Here is a 16747-nt window from a genome sequence, read left to right on the forward strand (position 1 = left end):
AGATATCTCGAGATAGAAAAAAGGTATCTACATGCGGTTTTCGCTATTCTATTGCTAATTTAATCTAATTGTATAATACAGGATTAAAAATGCATACTTGTATTTAATATTTTTCAAAGAAAACTAGATTTCTGAAAAAAATTAAATAACGCCTCCTAGCTGGCATATTACTTATTAGGCTGGTTCGAAATTATAACTCTTACATTGACGAAAAAGATCTGTCTTCAACAAGACCAAGTTTGCAAAATTCGATTTAGCAGAACCGGGCTTACAGCCATTTTTTCATAACAAGGTTCTCACTCACCCCCACCTCTTATTTGCAAAGGTAGACTTAAACTTGTGAAATCAAATATGCACAGAATTTTATGAAGAATGCGATGATCGGATTTCCAGTGCATTTTCATTAAGCAAATTTTGTAAAATTTAGATTTTTTAATTTTTGATATTCAATTACGCCCTCTAGCGGTGAACCTACAATTATGAAAATAATTTCCAGGATTTTCCCGAGACAACTTTTGTTATAAAATTTTTTTTCTCAAAGCTGTACTATAAACGGTTCCTGAGATATGGTCGAGAGCCATTCTTATTGGGACACCCGGTACTTGCAATAATGATAACTTTAAGTCCGAGTGTCCTATTTATAGAACTGGCCAAAATGCAAACAATTTATAAAATTTTTTTCGTATTTCATTAAAATTTAAACTTACACTTTTAAGAGACTCTTCACACACGGCAAGAGCGTTCTTTCGATCACCATCCTTTTTCCTCCTATTTAAGGCAAAAGCATAGAGAAACATAATATATGAATTCAGGTACTTTCTAGCTGTAGGAACTTTCCTGAGGTCTTCGACTAAGTGTATCATTGCGTCATATTCTTGAATGTCACGAAAACAAAATAACATGTTTAATATAACCTCTCCAGAAAGAACATTCGGATCATCAAGACGTTTCCTCATTAATAGAAGCGCTTCATTTAATTCCTCTCCATTTTTTTGTTCTTTCAGCTTCTTCAAGTCAGAAAGAAATTTTTCTTTCATGTGGGCTCTAAAAAATTATAATATCAATTAAGTCAATCAGTTTATAAATGCCATTAATCAACTCAAAACAAATAAGAGTCCAGGTCCAGATGGAATATACCCAGAAACGTTGAAATTGATCAGTGAAGAAAAGATCGAAATATTTGTCTTTTTATTCAATCGCATTTATGATACAGGAAAAATGCCTCATGACTGGCTAGAATCAATATTCATCCCACTACCGAAAAAGCAAACCATCGTTGCAAAACGCCAAAGATCATAAGAACTCAAGACCAGGAAACAACTCTCTTGCGAAACCCATTTACCATCGAAGACCATCAAAAATGGTATTGACTGTATGAAAAATGGAAAATCACCTGGAGTGGACGAAATCCTAACAGAGCAGATAAAACACTTCGGAGAAAAAGCGAGACAATGGGTGCTCGATCTATTTAACATCTGTCGCTCTACCTACCAGATTCCAAAACTGTGACGTAAATCAAAAGTAGTAGCCCTTCTGAAACCTGGGAAAGACCCTGAACTACCGGGTAGCTACCGTCCGATATCTCTGCTATGTCATTTGTATAAATTGTATGAACGCCTAATTTTGAACCGCATCCAGGAAAAATTAGATGCAAAACTAATCCCACAACGAGCAGGCTTCAGACCAGGTAAATCATGCACAGGCCAAGTGCTAAACCTAATAGAGTACATAGAGGAGGGATTTGAACAGAAAGATATAGTGGGAGTAGCCTTCATAGACCTCACAGCGGCCTATGATACTAAAAACCACAGAACCTTGCTAACTAAGATCTATAACACTGTGCTTGCCTATGACCTGGTAAATATCATTAGATCACTATTGTGTAATAGACGCTTCTACGTTGTGCTAAATGGAAAGAAGAGCAGATGGAGAACCCAAAAAAATGGCCTACCTCAAGGAAGCGTTCTGGCGCCGTCCCTATTAACATCTACACCAACGACCAACCGATGCACCCTCAGACTGAGAGTTTTGTTTACGCTGACGACCTTGGTATCGCCGTAAAGGGGAAAACACTCACACAAGTGGAGTCGAAAATGGAAGAGGCTTTAAACATGATGTCAACTTACTACAAACAAAACTCATTAAAACCAAACCCTACAAAAACCCAAGTATGTGCATTCCATCTCAACAACCATCTGGCGCATGTAAAACTGAATGTTTCTTGGGAAGGACAACGCTTGGAACATACTGATAGACCCAAATATCTTGGAGTGATACTAGACCGGTCACTTACGTATAAATTCCACTGTCAGAGCACAAGACAAAAGGTCTCTACGAGAAACAACTTTCTCCGGAAAATTGTAGGGAGCAAGTGGGGTGCAAACCCTCAGGTCTTAAAGTCAACAGCTGAGGCCTTATGTTTCTCAACAGGGGAATATGCTTGTCCCGTTTGGGGTAGATCTAGACACGCCCAACAAGTCACCACGGCGTTAAATGAAACATGTAGAATAATGACCGGTTGCATGAAGCCCACCCCTCTACTTCTACTATACCGGGCAGCTGGATTCGCATCACCAGACGAGCGTAGATGCGCCTCACAATATGTGGAGAAGTTCAGGCAAATTTTCGACGAAAGGCACCAATTATACGAGTTTGACGAACCGCTAGGAACTAGCCGACTTAAATCAAGGAAAAGGTTTATGAGAAATGTCAGCGTCGAACCACCCGAACTGTTCCCCCTACATCTAGAACGACCTAATGGAATGCACCTGGACTGGAGAACCTGGCAGACACTCAACCGCATACGCACAGGTGTTGCCCCTGTAAAACAGAACCTCATTAAATGGGGCATCAAGACAGATAACGACGCACTTTGTGAATGTGGGGAAATACAGAACGTGGAGCACCTGAGAGTATGCAGACTTTGCCCATCACAGTGCACCCTCGATGATTTATGGCTCGCAAATACAAAGGGTGTAGACGTGGCCCGATATTGGGCAGAAAAACTGTAGTCGGATCCAGACACGAAAAAGTAAAAAAAGTAACTACCGAAAAAGCTAAACCCACAACACTGCCACGAGTTCCGTCTGATAAGCCTTATGAGCCACGAAATAAAAGTCCCATTAAAAGACGTACATAACCGAATCTATAAAAAGTGCGCAACAATCATTGGATACGATCAGTTTGGATTCAGAGCCGGCATGGGAACGAGAGAAGCCCTGTTCAGTTTACTAGTTATGCTACAGAATGCTTCGACCAAGAGAAAGATATGTTTTTATGCTTCGTATACTTCGAAAAAGCATTTGGTAGAGTAAGACACCATCTACTATTAGATCAATTGCAAGAAGTCCGTTTAGATGGGAAAGAATCAAACTAGAGATAGTGCAAACACTCCTGACCACAGCGCAGTAGACGAAATTTGGTTTAGTCCCCACTTCCATGCGAAACGCACTATATCTACAATAGAACCTTTCTGTCTTTCCGTGAATTTTGACATTTTGACTCCGCCTTCGCGCAGCTCCATCGTCAGGACTGTTTGCACTATCTCTACTAAAGAACTTATACTGGAACCAAAACGCCAGAATTAAGGTTGAGGGTTCCACATCCGCAGAAGTAGAAATTAGGAGGGGAGTTAGACAAGGATATGTTTTGTCACCCCTGTTATTAAACTTTATTCTGAATTTCTATTTAAAGAGGCACTGGAGCATTCTAAGGACGGAGTCAAGGTGAATGGCGTAAACATAAATAGCATCAGATACGCCGATGACACGGTGTTGATTGCGGATTCCGACTTGGGTCTACAACGACTCATTGACAGGACTAACTCGATCTGTGAGCAATTCAACATAAAAATAAACATTAAGAAAACCAAGATGATGCCAATCCGAAAAAACCAGAATGTACCTCAACCTTGCACAATAAACGGTCACATTTTAGAAGAGGTAAATAAATTTAAGTAGAACTAAAATCGAGAATAGAACGGGCCAGAAAATCTTTCGAAAAAATCAAAACACTGCTATGTGATTCTCTAAAAAGGTAAGTCGGGTCTTCTCTACGCAGTTGAAACATGGACCCTTAAAACAGCAACCGTAAATAAATTGGAGGCATTTGAAATGTGGATCTACCAGAGAATCCTTAAAATTTCATGGACATCGCATATCTGAAACGAAGAAGTGCTGAATAGAATAGACAAAGAACGAAAACTTTTGAACACAGTGAAAGTTAGAAAAACGTCATACCTAGGTCACATCATACTGAGAAACAATAAGTACCAATATGCTCAAATAATAAATGAATGGAAAGATCGAGGGAAAGAGCTGACTAGGAAGGAAAATACTATCGTGGCTTAGAAACATCCGACAATGGACAGGGCTAAATTTTGAACAGTTGAGGAGAGGGCAGAGCTAATAGGCAAGCGGGAGATACCCCTAAAATGACCAGGTACTGACCACGGAGAGGTGAATGGCTAATTTTATTCATACTTTATAGTTTGAATGTGCTTAAAACGAAAATGAGGTTTATTTTGAATTTTATGTGGGGAACATTGTCAAAATCGCAATTTTAACCTAAAAATAAAAGAAAAACAAATCCCGTTTTTTTGCGTTTACCTCGCTTCAACTCTGTTCCCTTTTAATATTTTTTTCTGAAATTTTTACAGTATATATTTCCCACCTTTCTTAAGAGAATGGTACTTACTTCAAGATTTCCGTCTTAAGACTAAGTTTTCACTCTAATGGCATATAACATATCCCACCAGAATGAAAACAATGGGAACCTTCTCTGGTTACACCTCCGAGGCTTCTACAATTTGCAAGCCATACGGATGCTGAGACTAAGGAAGATGAGGGAATTCTACAATTTACAATTCACGTCACATCTGCTCAGCGCGGTAAAGTTCCAACGAGACTGGTTCCCTTCATACTCCACACAGAGTAAATGTAAATCAAAAATGAATAACCATTTTCAATTTCGTTGCAAAACGAAAATACAGCCGAACCATATTCCAGTCCAATCAGAGAGTGCTGCAAGCACCTCTACCGGTTTCGAAACTTATTAGTCTCTCATCAGGAGGCACATATGCTGCTCTCCCTGATTCAACCAAAACAAACCCCAGCGTGCAGTCCCGAATTGCAACGAACGAAATGGCATAGATGCCCTAGCGGCAACTGCTAGCAAAAGACTAAGTTTTCACTCTAATGGCATATAACATATCCCACCAGAATGAAAACAATGGGAACCTTCTCTGGTTACACCTCCGAGGCTTCTACAATTTGCAAGCCATACGGATGCTGAGACTAAGGAAGATGAGAGAATTCTACAATTTACAATTCACGTCACATCTGCTCAGCGCGGTAAAGTTCCAACGAGACTGGTTCCCTTCATACTCCACACAGAGTAAATGTAAATCAAAAATGAATAACCATTTTCAATTTCGTTGCAAAACGAAAATACAGTATGCCGTCTCGCGCTGTACAGTATGCCGTAAACACGCTGGGGTTTGTTTTGGTTGAATCAGGGAGAGCAGCATATGTGCCTCCTGATGAGAGACTAATAAGTTTCGAAACCGGTAGAGGTGCTTGCAGCACTCTCTGATTGGACTGGAATATGGTTCGGCTGTATTTTCGTTTTGCAACGAAATTGAAAATGGTTATTCATTTTTGATTTACATTTACTCTGTGTGGAGTATGAAGGGAACCAGTCTCGTTGGAACTTTACCGCGCTGAGCAGATGTGACGTGAATTGTAAATTGTAGAATTCCCTCATCTTCCTTAGTCTCAGCATCCGTATGGCTTGCAAATTGTAGAAGCCTCGGAGGTGTAACCAGAGAAGGTTCCCATTGTTTTCATTCTGGTGGGATATGTTATATGCCATTAGAGTGAAAACTTAGTCTTTTGCTAGCAGTTGCCGCTAGGGCATCTATGCCATTTCGTTCGTTGCAATTCGGGACTGCACGCTGGGGTTTGTTTTGGTTGAATCAGGGAGAGCAGCATATGTGCCTCCTGATGAGAGACTAATAAGTTTCGAAACCGGTAGAGGTGCTTGCAGCACTCTCTGATTGGACTGGAATATGGTTCGGCTGTATTTTCGTTTTGCAACGAAATTGAAAATGGCTATTCATTTTTGATTTCCGTCTTATTTTAATAAAAGTTATGAATTTTTGAAAGTGAAAGGTGCAGATTTCTGAATTGCAAAGTTCAATCGCAAAAGTTGAGCGACGAAGTTTGAAATTTAGCTTTTTAATCACGTGTATGTTAAAGTATAGAGCACAAAGAAGTTTTTTGGAAAGTTTTAGATCAAAATGTTTTATAGAAAAAAAAAATAGCGCAACTTTTATTATCGACATTAGAAATCCCCAACATAACGGTTATTTTTGGAGATACTGACCATGGGTGGTGAATGGCTAATTTTGGTCTTAGATTATGTTTCTGACGGTGCTGAAAACGAAAATGAAATTTTAAATTTTTGGTGGGGGAATATTGTCAAAATCGCAATTTTACCATAAAAATAACAAAAAGTGAAATCACGTTTTTTTGCGTTTAACTCGCTACAACTCTGGTCGATTATAATATTTTTCTCTAAGGTTTGTACACTATATGTTGCTAACTTTTTTGAAGACAACTATATCTGTTTTAAGATTTTAGTATTATTCTAGTAAAAGTTATGAATTTTTTAAAGTACAAGGTACAGATTCGTGAATTGCAAAGTTTAATCGCAAAAGTTGAGAGGCAAAATTTAAAATTTATCTTATTAATTACGTTTATGTTAAAACATAGAGTACACAGAAATTTTCTGGAAAGTTTTAGTTACAAATGTTGAATATAAAAAAAATGGCGCAACTTTTAATATAGACGTTATACATCCCCAAAATAACACTTATTTTTCGAGATACTGACCATGGGAGGTGAATGGCTAATTTTGGTCTTACTTTATGTTTTCGATGGTGCTGAAAATGAAAAAGTGGTTTATTTTGAATTTTATGTGAGGGAACATCGTCAAAATCGCAATTTTAACCTAAAAATGAAAAAAAAAGAGGTCACGAATTTTTACGTTTAACTCACTACAACTATGTTCCGTTTTAATATGTTTTTTTTTTAATTTCTACAGCATATATTTCTCACCTTTGTGAAGACTATGAAAGTAACTGTAGTCTTTCAGTATTTTTTTTTATAAAAGTTATGAATTTTTAAAAATAAAAGGTGCAGATTCGTGAATTGCAGAGTTAAATCGGAAAAATTAAGTGACAAAATTTAAAATCTATCTATTTGATTTCGTTTATGTTAAACCATAGAGTTCAAAGAAGTTTTATGGGAAGTTTTAGGTCTAGATGTGTTATAGAAAAAATATGGTGCAACTTTTAATTTTAAGAAAAACGTGGTTTAACTTTTTTTATTTTTAGGTCAAAATTGCGATGTTGACAATGTTCTCCCACCTAAAATTCAAAATAAACTTGATTTTCGTTTTCAGCATCATCAAAAACATAAAGTAAGACAAAAATTAGCCATTCACCACCAATGATCAGTATCTCTAAAAATTAGCGTTATTTTGGGGATTTATAACATATATGTTAAACGTTGCACCATTTGTTTTCTATAAAACATTTTGATCCAAAACTGTCCAGAAAACTTCTTTGTACTCAAGTTTTATTTTTGAATTTGATTTAAAATCTATATTTCAAATTTTGTCAGTCAAATTTTGCGATTAAACTTTGCAATTCACGAATCTTCACCTTGTACTTTAAAAGATTCATAACTTTTACTAGAATAAGACTAAAAGCTTAAAGCAGAAACCATTGTCTTCAGAAATGTGAGCGATATATAGTGTACAAATTTTAGAAAAAAATATTAAAACTGAGTTGTAGCGAGCTAAACGCAAAAAACGTGATTTCATTTTTTTTTTATTTTTAGGGTACAATTGCAATTTTGACAATATTCCCCCACCTAAAATTTAAAATAAATTTCATTTTCGTTTTGTCACGGTCAAAAACATAATCTAAGACCAAAATTAGTCATTCACCACCCATAGTCAGTATCTCGAAAAATAAGCGTTATATTATTGGGGATTTCTAAAGTCGACATTAAAAGTTGCACTATTTTTTTTTCTATAAAACATTTTGATCTAAAACTTACCAGAAAACTTCTTTGTACTCTCTACTTTAACATAAATGTAATTAGGAAGCTAAATTTTATACTTCGTCACACAACTTTTGCGATTACAATGCACAAATCCGCACCTTTTCCTTTGAAAAATTCATAACCTTTATAAGGATAAGAATAAAAGCTTGAAACAGGTACCGTTGTCTTCAGAAATGTTACAGTTATATACTGTAAAAATATCAGAAAAAAATATTAAAATAGAATAGAGTTGTAGCGAGGTAAACGCAAAAAAACGTGATTTCATTTTTTTTATTTTTAGGTTAAAATTGCGATTTTGACAATGTTCCCCACACAAAATTCAAAATAAACTTCATTTTCGTTTTCAGCACCCTCGAAAATATAAAGTATAAATAAAATTAGCCATTCACCCCTCCGTGGTCAGTATCTCGAAAACTAAGCGCTTTTTTGAAGGTGTCCCGCTCGTGTATAATAAGAATCAACCTCTATTAAGGAGAGGGCACTTTAAGAAGAAAATTTATATAAATTTTCATGATGTAAGATTAATAAACAACTATGCAACTATTTATTTTTGAAGACAACCAATATAGTATGTAATTAGTTATAGATAATAAAATTAAAGTTATCTCAAACATTTACTAGAGAGACACAGCAAAACTAAAAATAGTGAGAAAGATAACAACTGATCCAATTAGTATTGAAAGAAAAGTAAGACTGATCAATAGAATAGTAAAAATTTGTGAATCATTTGCAATGAAATTAATAACAATAGTAATGAAGTCGATGGTTATCAGCAAGAACAGAAATAACATATGAAGAATTCTAATTAAACAAAAGGAACAAGAGAAAATTCTCTTTTACTTAGGAGTGTAGAATCCTTATGAAACGCACCTGGCGTAAGGGCCTTCACATTTTACTTATTTTCAACTAGTCTTGAGTGAAATGTCTTTAATCTTTACTATCAGCCTCTCTTGGCTAACTCTTGTTTCTTCCGACCCCGAATGGCTATTAGGTTTCCGAGGGCAGACGGGTCACTATATTTCTTTCTACTACATACTCTTCACCTAATGATTGCCGGTATAAGCAATCCCCCACTTACTGACCAACGGCTTCGGGCGGATGAGTTGGTAAGTGGTAGGGCACTCTTTTGTCCTAGGGTCAAGAAATTGGCCCTAAAGGCGGATGAACCAATGAAGTGGTCAACGGCATAAGGATACGGAAGGGAACGGAAAACCACTGTATTAAAGGTCTAAAAGGCATTCCTAGACAACCATAATGGCATTAGAAAAAGCCCAAAAACACCTTACTGATCATGGAAGTCGGAAACCAAGATCCGGCAGGAGAGGTACACTTGAAGAATATGAGGCCTCTCAGGTCGTTAGCAAACGAAACCCTCATAATCAGAAGGAAACCAAGAAAACCATTGGTTTAGAAAAAATAGAAAAAGGAAGAACCCTAAGACTGGCCACATGGAACGTGAAGAGTTTATATCAACCAGGTAAGCTCGATAACCTAACAGCTGAAATGGATCGCCTTAACATAAATATATTCGGTATCAGCGATGTTCAATGGCCGGATTCAGGAAAACTAACCACAAACAACGGCATGATGTATTATGTTGGTAACAATGATCCAAGACACCGATATGGAGTTGCCATACTTGTAGACAAAGAGACAAACAAATCTGTCGTTGGTTTTACCCCCTACTCAGAGAGATTGATGATGATTCAGTTGCAAACATTCTCTAAGAAGATAAACGTTGTCCAAATATATGCACCTACTGCAAACAAAGATGATGCCGAGATAGAAAGGTTCTACATGCAATTGAACGAAATCATAAGATCCACAAAAAAAGATGACATATTGTTGGTGATGGGAGATTTCAACGCCAAGATTGGAAAAGGAAAAGTGGATGGATGTGTGGGAGAATTTGGCTTGGGAGAAAGAAATGAAAGGGGGGACAGACTTGTCGAATTCTGCCAAAGCGAGGACCTGGTAGTAATGAATACATTATTTAAACTACCTAAAAGAAGACTTTATACCTGGAAATCACCGGCGGATTCGGAAGATCACATTGTAAGAAACCAGATAGATTACATTTTAATCAAATCCAGATATAAAAACACTATAAAGTCTGTGAGAACATACCCCGGAGCTGACATAAATTCAGACCATAATCCACTAGTAGGCGTAATGAAGATAAAATTAAAAAAGATCCAAAAACAAACAAATATACCACGATTCGATGTCTCAAAGATAAAAGAAGAACCTATACGTCAGAGTTTAAAACAAGAAATAAATGATAACTTAAAGAAAATCAAACAAGACGTGATAAAGACAACAGATGTTAATGACAAATGGAATATGATACAAGAAACGTTAGTAGAGGCAGGAAAGAAAATATTACAGACAAAAATAAGAAAAAAACAGAGATGGATGACTTCAGAAATCCTAGAGTTAATGGAGGAAAGAAGAAAACATAAAGGCAGGAATAAGGCAAAATACAAAGAAATACAGAGATTAATAATAAAGAAAATAAAAGAGGCCAAATCCACCTGGCTGACAAATCAATGCAGTGAAATAGAGGAATATTCTAAAAAACATGATAGCTTTAATATGCATAAGAAAATAAAGGAAATCATAAATACACAGCGAAAAAGAAAGATGGCCTTCTTAAAGACATAAATGGAAAAATTATTATAGAAGTCAAAGAGAAATTAAAAAAGTGGAAGGCGTACATAACAGATCTGTTTGAGGATAATAGATAAGAACCGGAAGAAATCGATAGCGAAACGGGACCAGAGATCATAATGGAGGAAATCGAACAAGCAATACGAAACGCAAAAAACGGAAAAAACTGTAGGTCCAGACGAAATACCTGCAGAATTACTGAAATGTCTAGACGATGAAACTCTACCTGTACTACTGGATCTGTTTAATGAAGTATATAAAACAGGAAAAATACCTCAGGAATGGTTGGTGTCCACCTTTGTAACAATACCTAAAACAATATATGCCAAAGATTGTTCAGACTATAGGACAATATCACTAATAAGCCATACCCTCAAAATATTTCTAAAGGTGATTCATGGAAGATTATACAGAAAGCTAGAAAATGATATGGATGATACCCAATTTGGGTTCCGCAAAGGACTTGGAACAAGAGAGGCATTGTTTGCATTTAATGTCCTCTCTCAAAGATGCTTAGATATGAACCTGGATATTTATTCCTGTTTCATCGACTTCGAAAAAGCGTTTGACAGAGTCCGGCATGAAAAACTAATAGAATTATTGAAAAACAGAGATATAGACAGACGAGACTTACGAATTATCATCAATCTGTATTGGAATCAAAAGGCCAATATAAAGATAGACGAACAAGAGTCCGAGAATATTGATATAAAGAGAGGGGTAAGACAGGGTTGTGTACTGTCGCCGCTCCTGTTTAACGTGTACAGTGAAGCCATATTTCAGGAAGCGATAGCGGAACTAAGTGATGGAATCTCTATAAACGGAACAACAGTAAATAACATAAGATTCGCTGATGACACCGTTATAATGGCAGACACCCTTGAGTCGCTACAAGAATTGTTAAATAGAATTAACGATTATTGCATTCGATATGGACTCAAAATAAACAAGAAAAAAACTAAATTTATGATTGTCTCAAAAACACAACATTGAAATGAAAGGTTAATACTAGAGCAAACCCAAATAGAAAAAGTAAAGACATACAAATATCTGGGAACCTGGGTTGATGACAAAAATGACCAAAGCAAAGAAATTAAAGTCCGAATTGAAACTGCAAGGCAAGCATTTATAAAAATGAAGACACTGCTTACAAACAAAGACCTTCAGTTGCCTCTCAGATTGAGGGCTCTAAGATGCTACATATTTTCTATATTACTATACGAAATGGAAGCTTGGACATTGAAAAGGCAACATATAAGAAAAATAGTAGCGTTCGAAATGTGGTGTTACAGAAGAATGTTGAAAATTCAGTGGGTTCAAAGGATTACCAATGTTGAAGTGCTACGACGTTTAAATAAGGGGTTAGAAATTATGAACAGTATAAAAACAAGAAAACTAGAATATTTGGGTCACATTACCAGAGGAGAGAAATATGAGCTGCTGAGAGTTATTATGCAAGGAAGGATCCAAGGAAAAAGAAGCATAGGAAGAAGACGCATCTCCTGGCTGAGGAACCTTAGAGAATGGTTTAACTGTAGTTCATTACAACTGTTCAGAGCAGCAGCCAACAAAGTGACCATAGCCATTATGATATCCAACCTCCGCTAGGAGATGGAACTTTAAGAAGAAGAAGTAGAATCTTTGGTAACAATCTATTGCCTGAGCTTTTTACAATAATTTATAAAGCAAGCAGTACTCAAATATGAGTAAAATAAAATAAGGAAAGAGAGCTTTGGATTTAATTCGATTCAGGGGCCACTACCATCGGTTGACATATGTTTCTTCTTTTTAGAGTCTTCAGAAATGCCTGTGGTGTACCCTAAATCGAACTAAATTTCGCTGTCTTACTAAGCACAATAATAAAACATTATAATTTTTTTTATTGGCTTTAGGATTAGACCATGCGGCCAGAAACAAAGTAAATAGTACATACATAAACATAATATATCTTATCTAAACTATCTAATTAGTAATCTAAGTTAAGTTTATCTAAGTCTGACCGACTTTTTTGTTAAGAATGGATATAATAAACATTTTATTTTCAAAGTGAATTTTTGCTAAATTAATCTTAATAAAAATTTTGGGATAAGGACAAGGGTCACACTTTTCTCATTCAAGGGTTTTTCTTTTTTCTTAATAATTATTGATTACCTATATACCCACCCCACAAGGTAAGGCAGGCATGTAGGCAATCAAAAGGAAAGACATTTAAGGTTACAAGCCTAATCTAGTCATTCTATAACTTAATTTTACAGTCATATAGGAAAAACAAAATAAAATCAAAAATACGTTTATCACTCAGTGCCAAAAGATACATAACATTATAGGGACCGTAAACGTTTAAACTTCTTAAATTTTTTGTAAGAATGTCCGACTGATGTGTGTACTTCTTACAATTAAAAAATATATGATCCAAGTCCTCCGTTTCATTGCAAATATCACAAAAATTGTTATCAATTATTTTTATTTTGTATAAATGTGCCGGATAGCAAGCATGTCCAAATTTCATCCGAGATATGGTTGTTATGGAACTTCTCGGATAATCGTAATTTTTAAACCAGTAATTTTTTCGAATATCGGGTTCTAGCAATGTATATCTTGTGCCTTTTGTCAAAATAAAATGTTTGTATTGTTTAGACCATTTTTTATATAAATTATCCTTAGCAATATTTATTCTCTCATCTAATGTTAATAAGGGTGTAACATCTTCTCCCAACTGTATGCTTTCTTTAGCCGCTTTATCAACTTGTTCATTGAATGTGATACCTGAGTGTGCTTTCACCCACACAAAAATAAATTTTCTAGTTTTTTGCATTTGAGAGAGCAAAGTTTTTATTTTGGCTATGTAAGGATGACTATATGCGGAGTTGATTTGTAAATGTGATTGTAAACTATTTAAAACCGAAAGTGAATCAGAAAAAATTATGGAGTATGAAATGTTATTTTCCATTATAAATTCTATAGCTTTCAAAATAGCAAACGCTTCTGCTGTAAAAATGCATGTTTTTCTACTCAATTTAAATCTGCGTTGTACTTGCAGTGGGACAATAAACGCCGCACCTGTGCCATAAGGATCTTTTGATGCATCTGTGTAAATAGCAGTATACATTTGATATTTGTTTAATAGCTGATTGATTATTTCATTATTAAGATATCTTAATTCAGAATATCTAGGTATAATTACTTGAATGTTCAACAATAAAACATCTAAGTTGACTTTAACTGTTGTAGGGGAGAAGTCTATTGAGTTTCTAAATCCTTCACATAAAGGAGGCGAGTTTCTATTAGACCAGTATGATCCTGTAAGGTCCTGAATATTTAGGGTGGACATCTTTTGAGTAAGTGATGAATTTTTGACTTTGCACTTGATTATCATTTTTTCTGCCAATAATTGCCTTCTCAGCTCTAATGGAGGTTCCACAGTTTCTACTCTTAACGGTTCAATTGGAGTTGATTTCATTGCACCAATGCAGAGTCGCAAAGCTTTGTTTTGTAAAGTATCTAATTTTTTTAATAAGTTATTATTAGCACTGCCATATAAGAAGCTGCCATAATCTATAATGGACCTTATATATGATTTATAAAAAGCCAAGGCTGTTTGAGGCTCCGCCCCGCACCATATGTCCTCATAATACATTTCAAGAAGTTTATAATTAGTTAAATGATTTTCTAGACGCGCAGTTTAATACTTAATTAAATTAATACTTACTTCGTTTGTACTTCTACATCTTGTAACAACTTTTTCAATTTCTGATGCAGAAAATCGATAGGTTCATCCACTCGACCACTAGGGCAAGTAGTAAGGCACGAATTCTCGGATAATTTATATGAGATAAATGAGTAACTACTACAAGATAACTGAAACAAATAAAAGCGACGTTTAATAAATTTAATCATGTACCGTTAATATAGAGGACGGCCGGAAAGTCCGTTTACAGTAATAACAAGTACTTGAACTTCGTAAGTCCTAGGTTTTGAGCGATCGAAAGTAGAACCGGAAGTCGATATTTGAACTCTTCGTGTAACTTTGCGTCGATTGATATACGATTTCTCTAATTTTGAGTCATTTTAAACTCAATTGTTTAAACGGAAATGATTTCAAAACCAGGACTTAAGAGTCAAGCTCGACCATTTAATACATTTCGACTGATATGTCACATGTACTATTCCTGCGACTATAATATGGGACTTCCGCTTAAAACTTTTTAACCGGAAATTATGTACATAAAATATAAAAGTATACATTTGTTTATATTTTTGAGGCACGTCGAATAATATATCGCTTATACTAATTCGGTGACTTTAAAACAGTACTTCCGGTTGCAACTCTAAAACCGGAAATCCGAAGTCAAATTTCTCATCTTTAATACCATTCTTGGGTTAAAAGCTTTCATTCTACACCTCCTTTGTCATTCTACCTGGTATAGTGACGGAGGAGTTATATTCGCGGTAGGACGGACAAACGGATAGGCAGTAATGAAACCGAAAGTATATATTTATTCTCGCCTTGTTAAAGCGCGTCGAATAATATATCGCTTGTACTGTTCCAGTGACTTTAAAACAGTTCTTCCGGTTGCATTTTTAAAACCGGAAGTCCTAGGTCAAATTTCTCACCTTTAGTACCATCCTTGGATTATAAGCTTTCATTCGACATCTCATTTGTCATTCTACCTGGTATAATGACGGAGGAGCTAAGTTTCCGGCAGACAGACGGACGGACGGACAGACGAACATAGATAATTTAGCGTTTTCACATTTTTTCAAAATTGGGTGAAAACAATAATGTTTTAGCACCGTGCCAATGTTTGTTGGCATTCCGGCATTCAGGAAACTTGACACTGTTTATTTTCAACAAGATGGCGCTCCACCCCATTTTGCTCTCGCTGTCCGCAACCGCCTGAATGAAATCTTCCCGGACCAATGGGTTATATGAGGTTCTCCAAACTGTCCTGCACCATGAATTGGCCTCCAAAATATCCAGATTTGATAACACTGGACAATGCACAGTGGGATTTCATTAAAGAGGAGGTTAGAAAACGCAGATATATTTCGAATGAGTACTAGCTCAGTCCGTTGATTGAATACGAGTATTCAATCAACGATGGTATGCAGCCATCGTTTTAGTTAATATTTTTTGTCATTACACAAGTTTCACAACCGTAGGTTACTACGGGTCTAATTATTTATGTTTTGTAGATAGTCATTTTGGTTCTTTTGTCTAATAATTTCGATGTCATGGAAATAAACGAGAGAATGGGACGAACAGGAAGCTTATTTAACACTATGAAAACAAGTAAATTTAATGAAAAATTTGTCTTGGTAAAAGTGATATTTATTTAAAAAGCCCATAAAAGGGCTACAAATATTAAAACAAAACGTTTTCGCTCTGTAACAAGAGCATCATCAGTGTTACAAAAACATGCTAAGCCACCCAAAAATACTAAGGTTAAAACCTTTTAGAAATAGACTAAATGTCTTATATAAATGGATACATAATAAAATCCAAAAGATATAATCCCTATGGATATGGCCTTAGGGCAACATATGACTCCCACACGTGGTACATGGGTTGCTAGGTATTAATTAATTACAGTCCGTCTAATATACTTACCGTTGCACGTCATTGTGTACGTCTGAGATCTAAGTTGACATATTTGCCAAAGTATAAAAAAATCCTGAATCCATTTTAAATCAAATATATCACATAATTATCGCAAGTGTGAATTATACAACAAACAAATTAATATTCAATGTAAATAAATAACAACTTAACAAATAGAAAACAAAAATTAAGTTATAATCTTAAGTTAAAGTAAATAATAAAAACAACAAATATAATAAAACAAATACTTATAGTAAAGAATAAAAACAAATAAGAAGTGTCATCACCGCAACTGTCAAATAAATGTTACCAATTTATGCCAAAATGTCACCTTTGTTCGATT

At 35.5% G+C, this 16747-nt stretch overlaps 1 protein-coding gene across 3 annotated transcripts in view; it reads right to left on the minus strand.

Annotated features, from left to right (window-relative positions):
• LOC114325202 (mitogen-activated protein kinase kinase kinase 15) overlaps positions 1-16747 on the minus strand; it is a 166081-nt gene that overhangs the window by 115856 nt on the left and 33478 nt on the right. For all 3 annotated transcript variants that reach the window (XM_050656826.1, XM_050656825.1, XM_050656824.1), the window contains exons 4-5: positions 14512-14660; positions 708-1044 (exon numbers count right to left, since the gene is read on the minus strand). In XM_050656826.1, the coding sequence (XP_050512783.1) occupies positions 708-1044; positions 14512-14660 (486 nt within the window). The remainder of the gene's footprint in view (positions 1-707; positions 1045-14511; positions 14661-16747) is intronic.

This window comes from Diabrotica virgifera, chromosome 7 (assembly GCF_917563875.1).
Source record: "Diabrotica virgifera virgifera chromosome 7, PGI_DIABVI_V3a".
NCBI classification, from domain to species: domain Eukaryota; kingdom Metazoa; phylum Arthropoda; class Insecta; order Coleoptera; family Chrysomelidae; genus Diabrotica; species Diabrotica virgifera.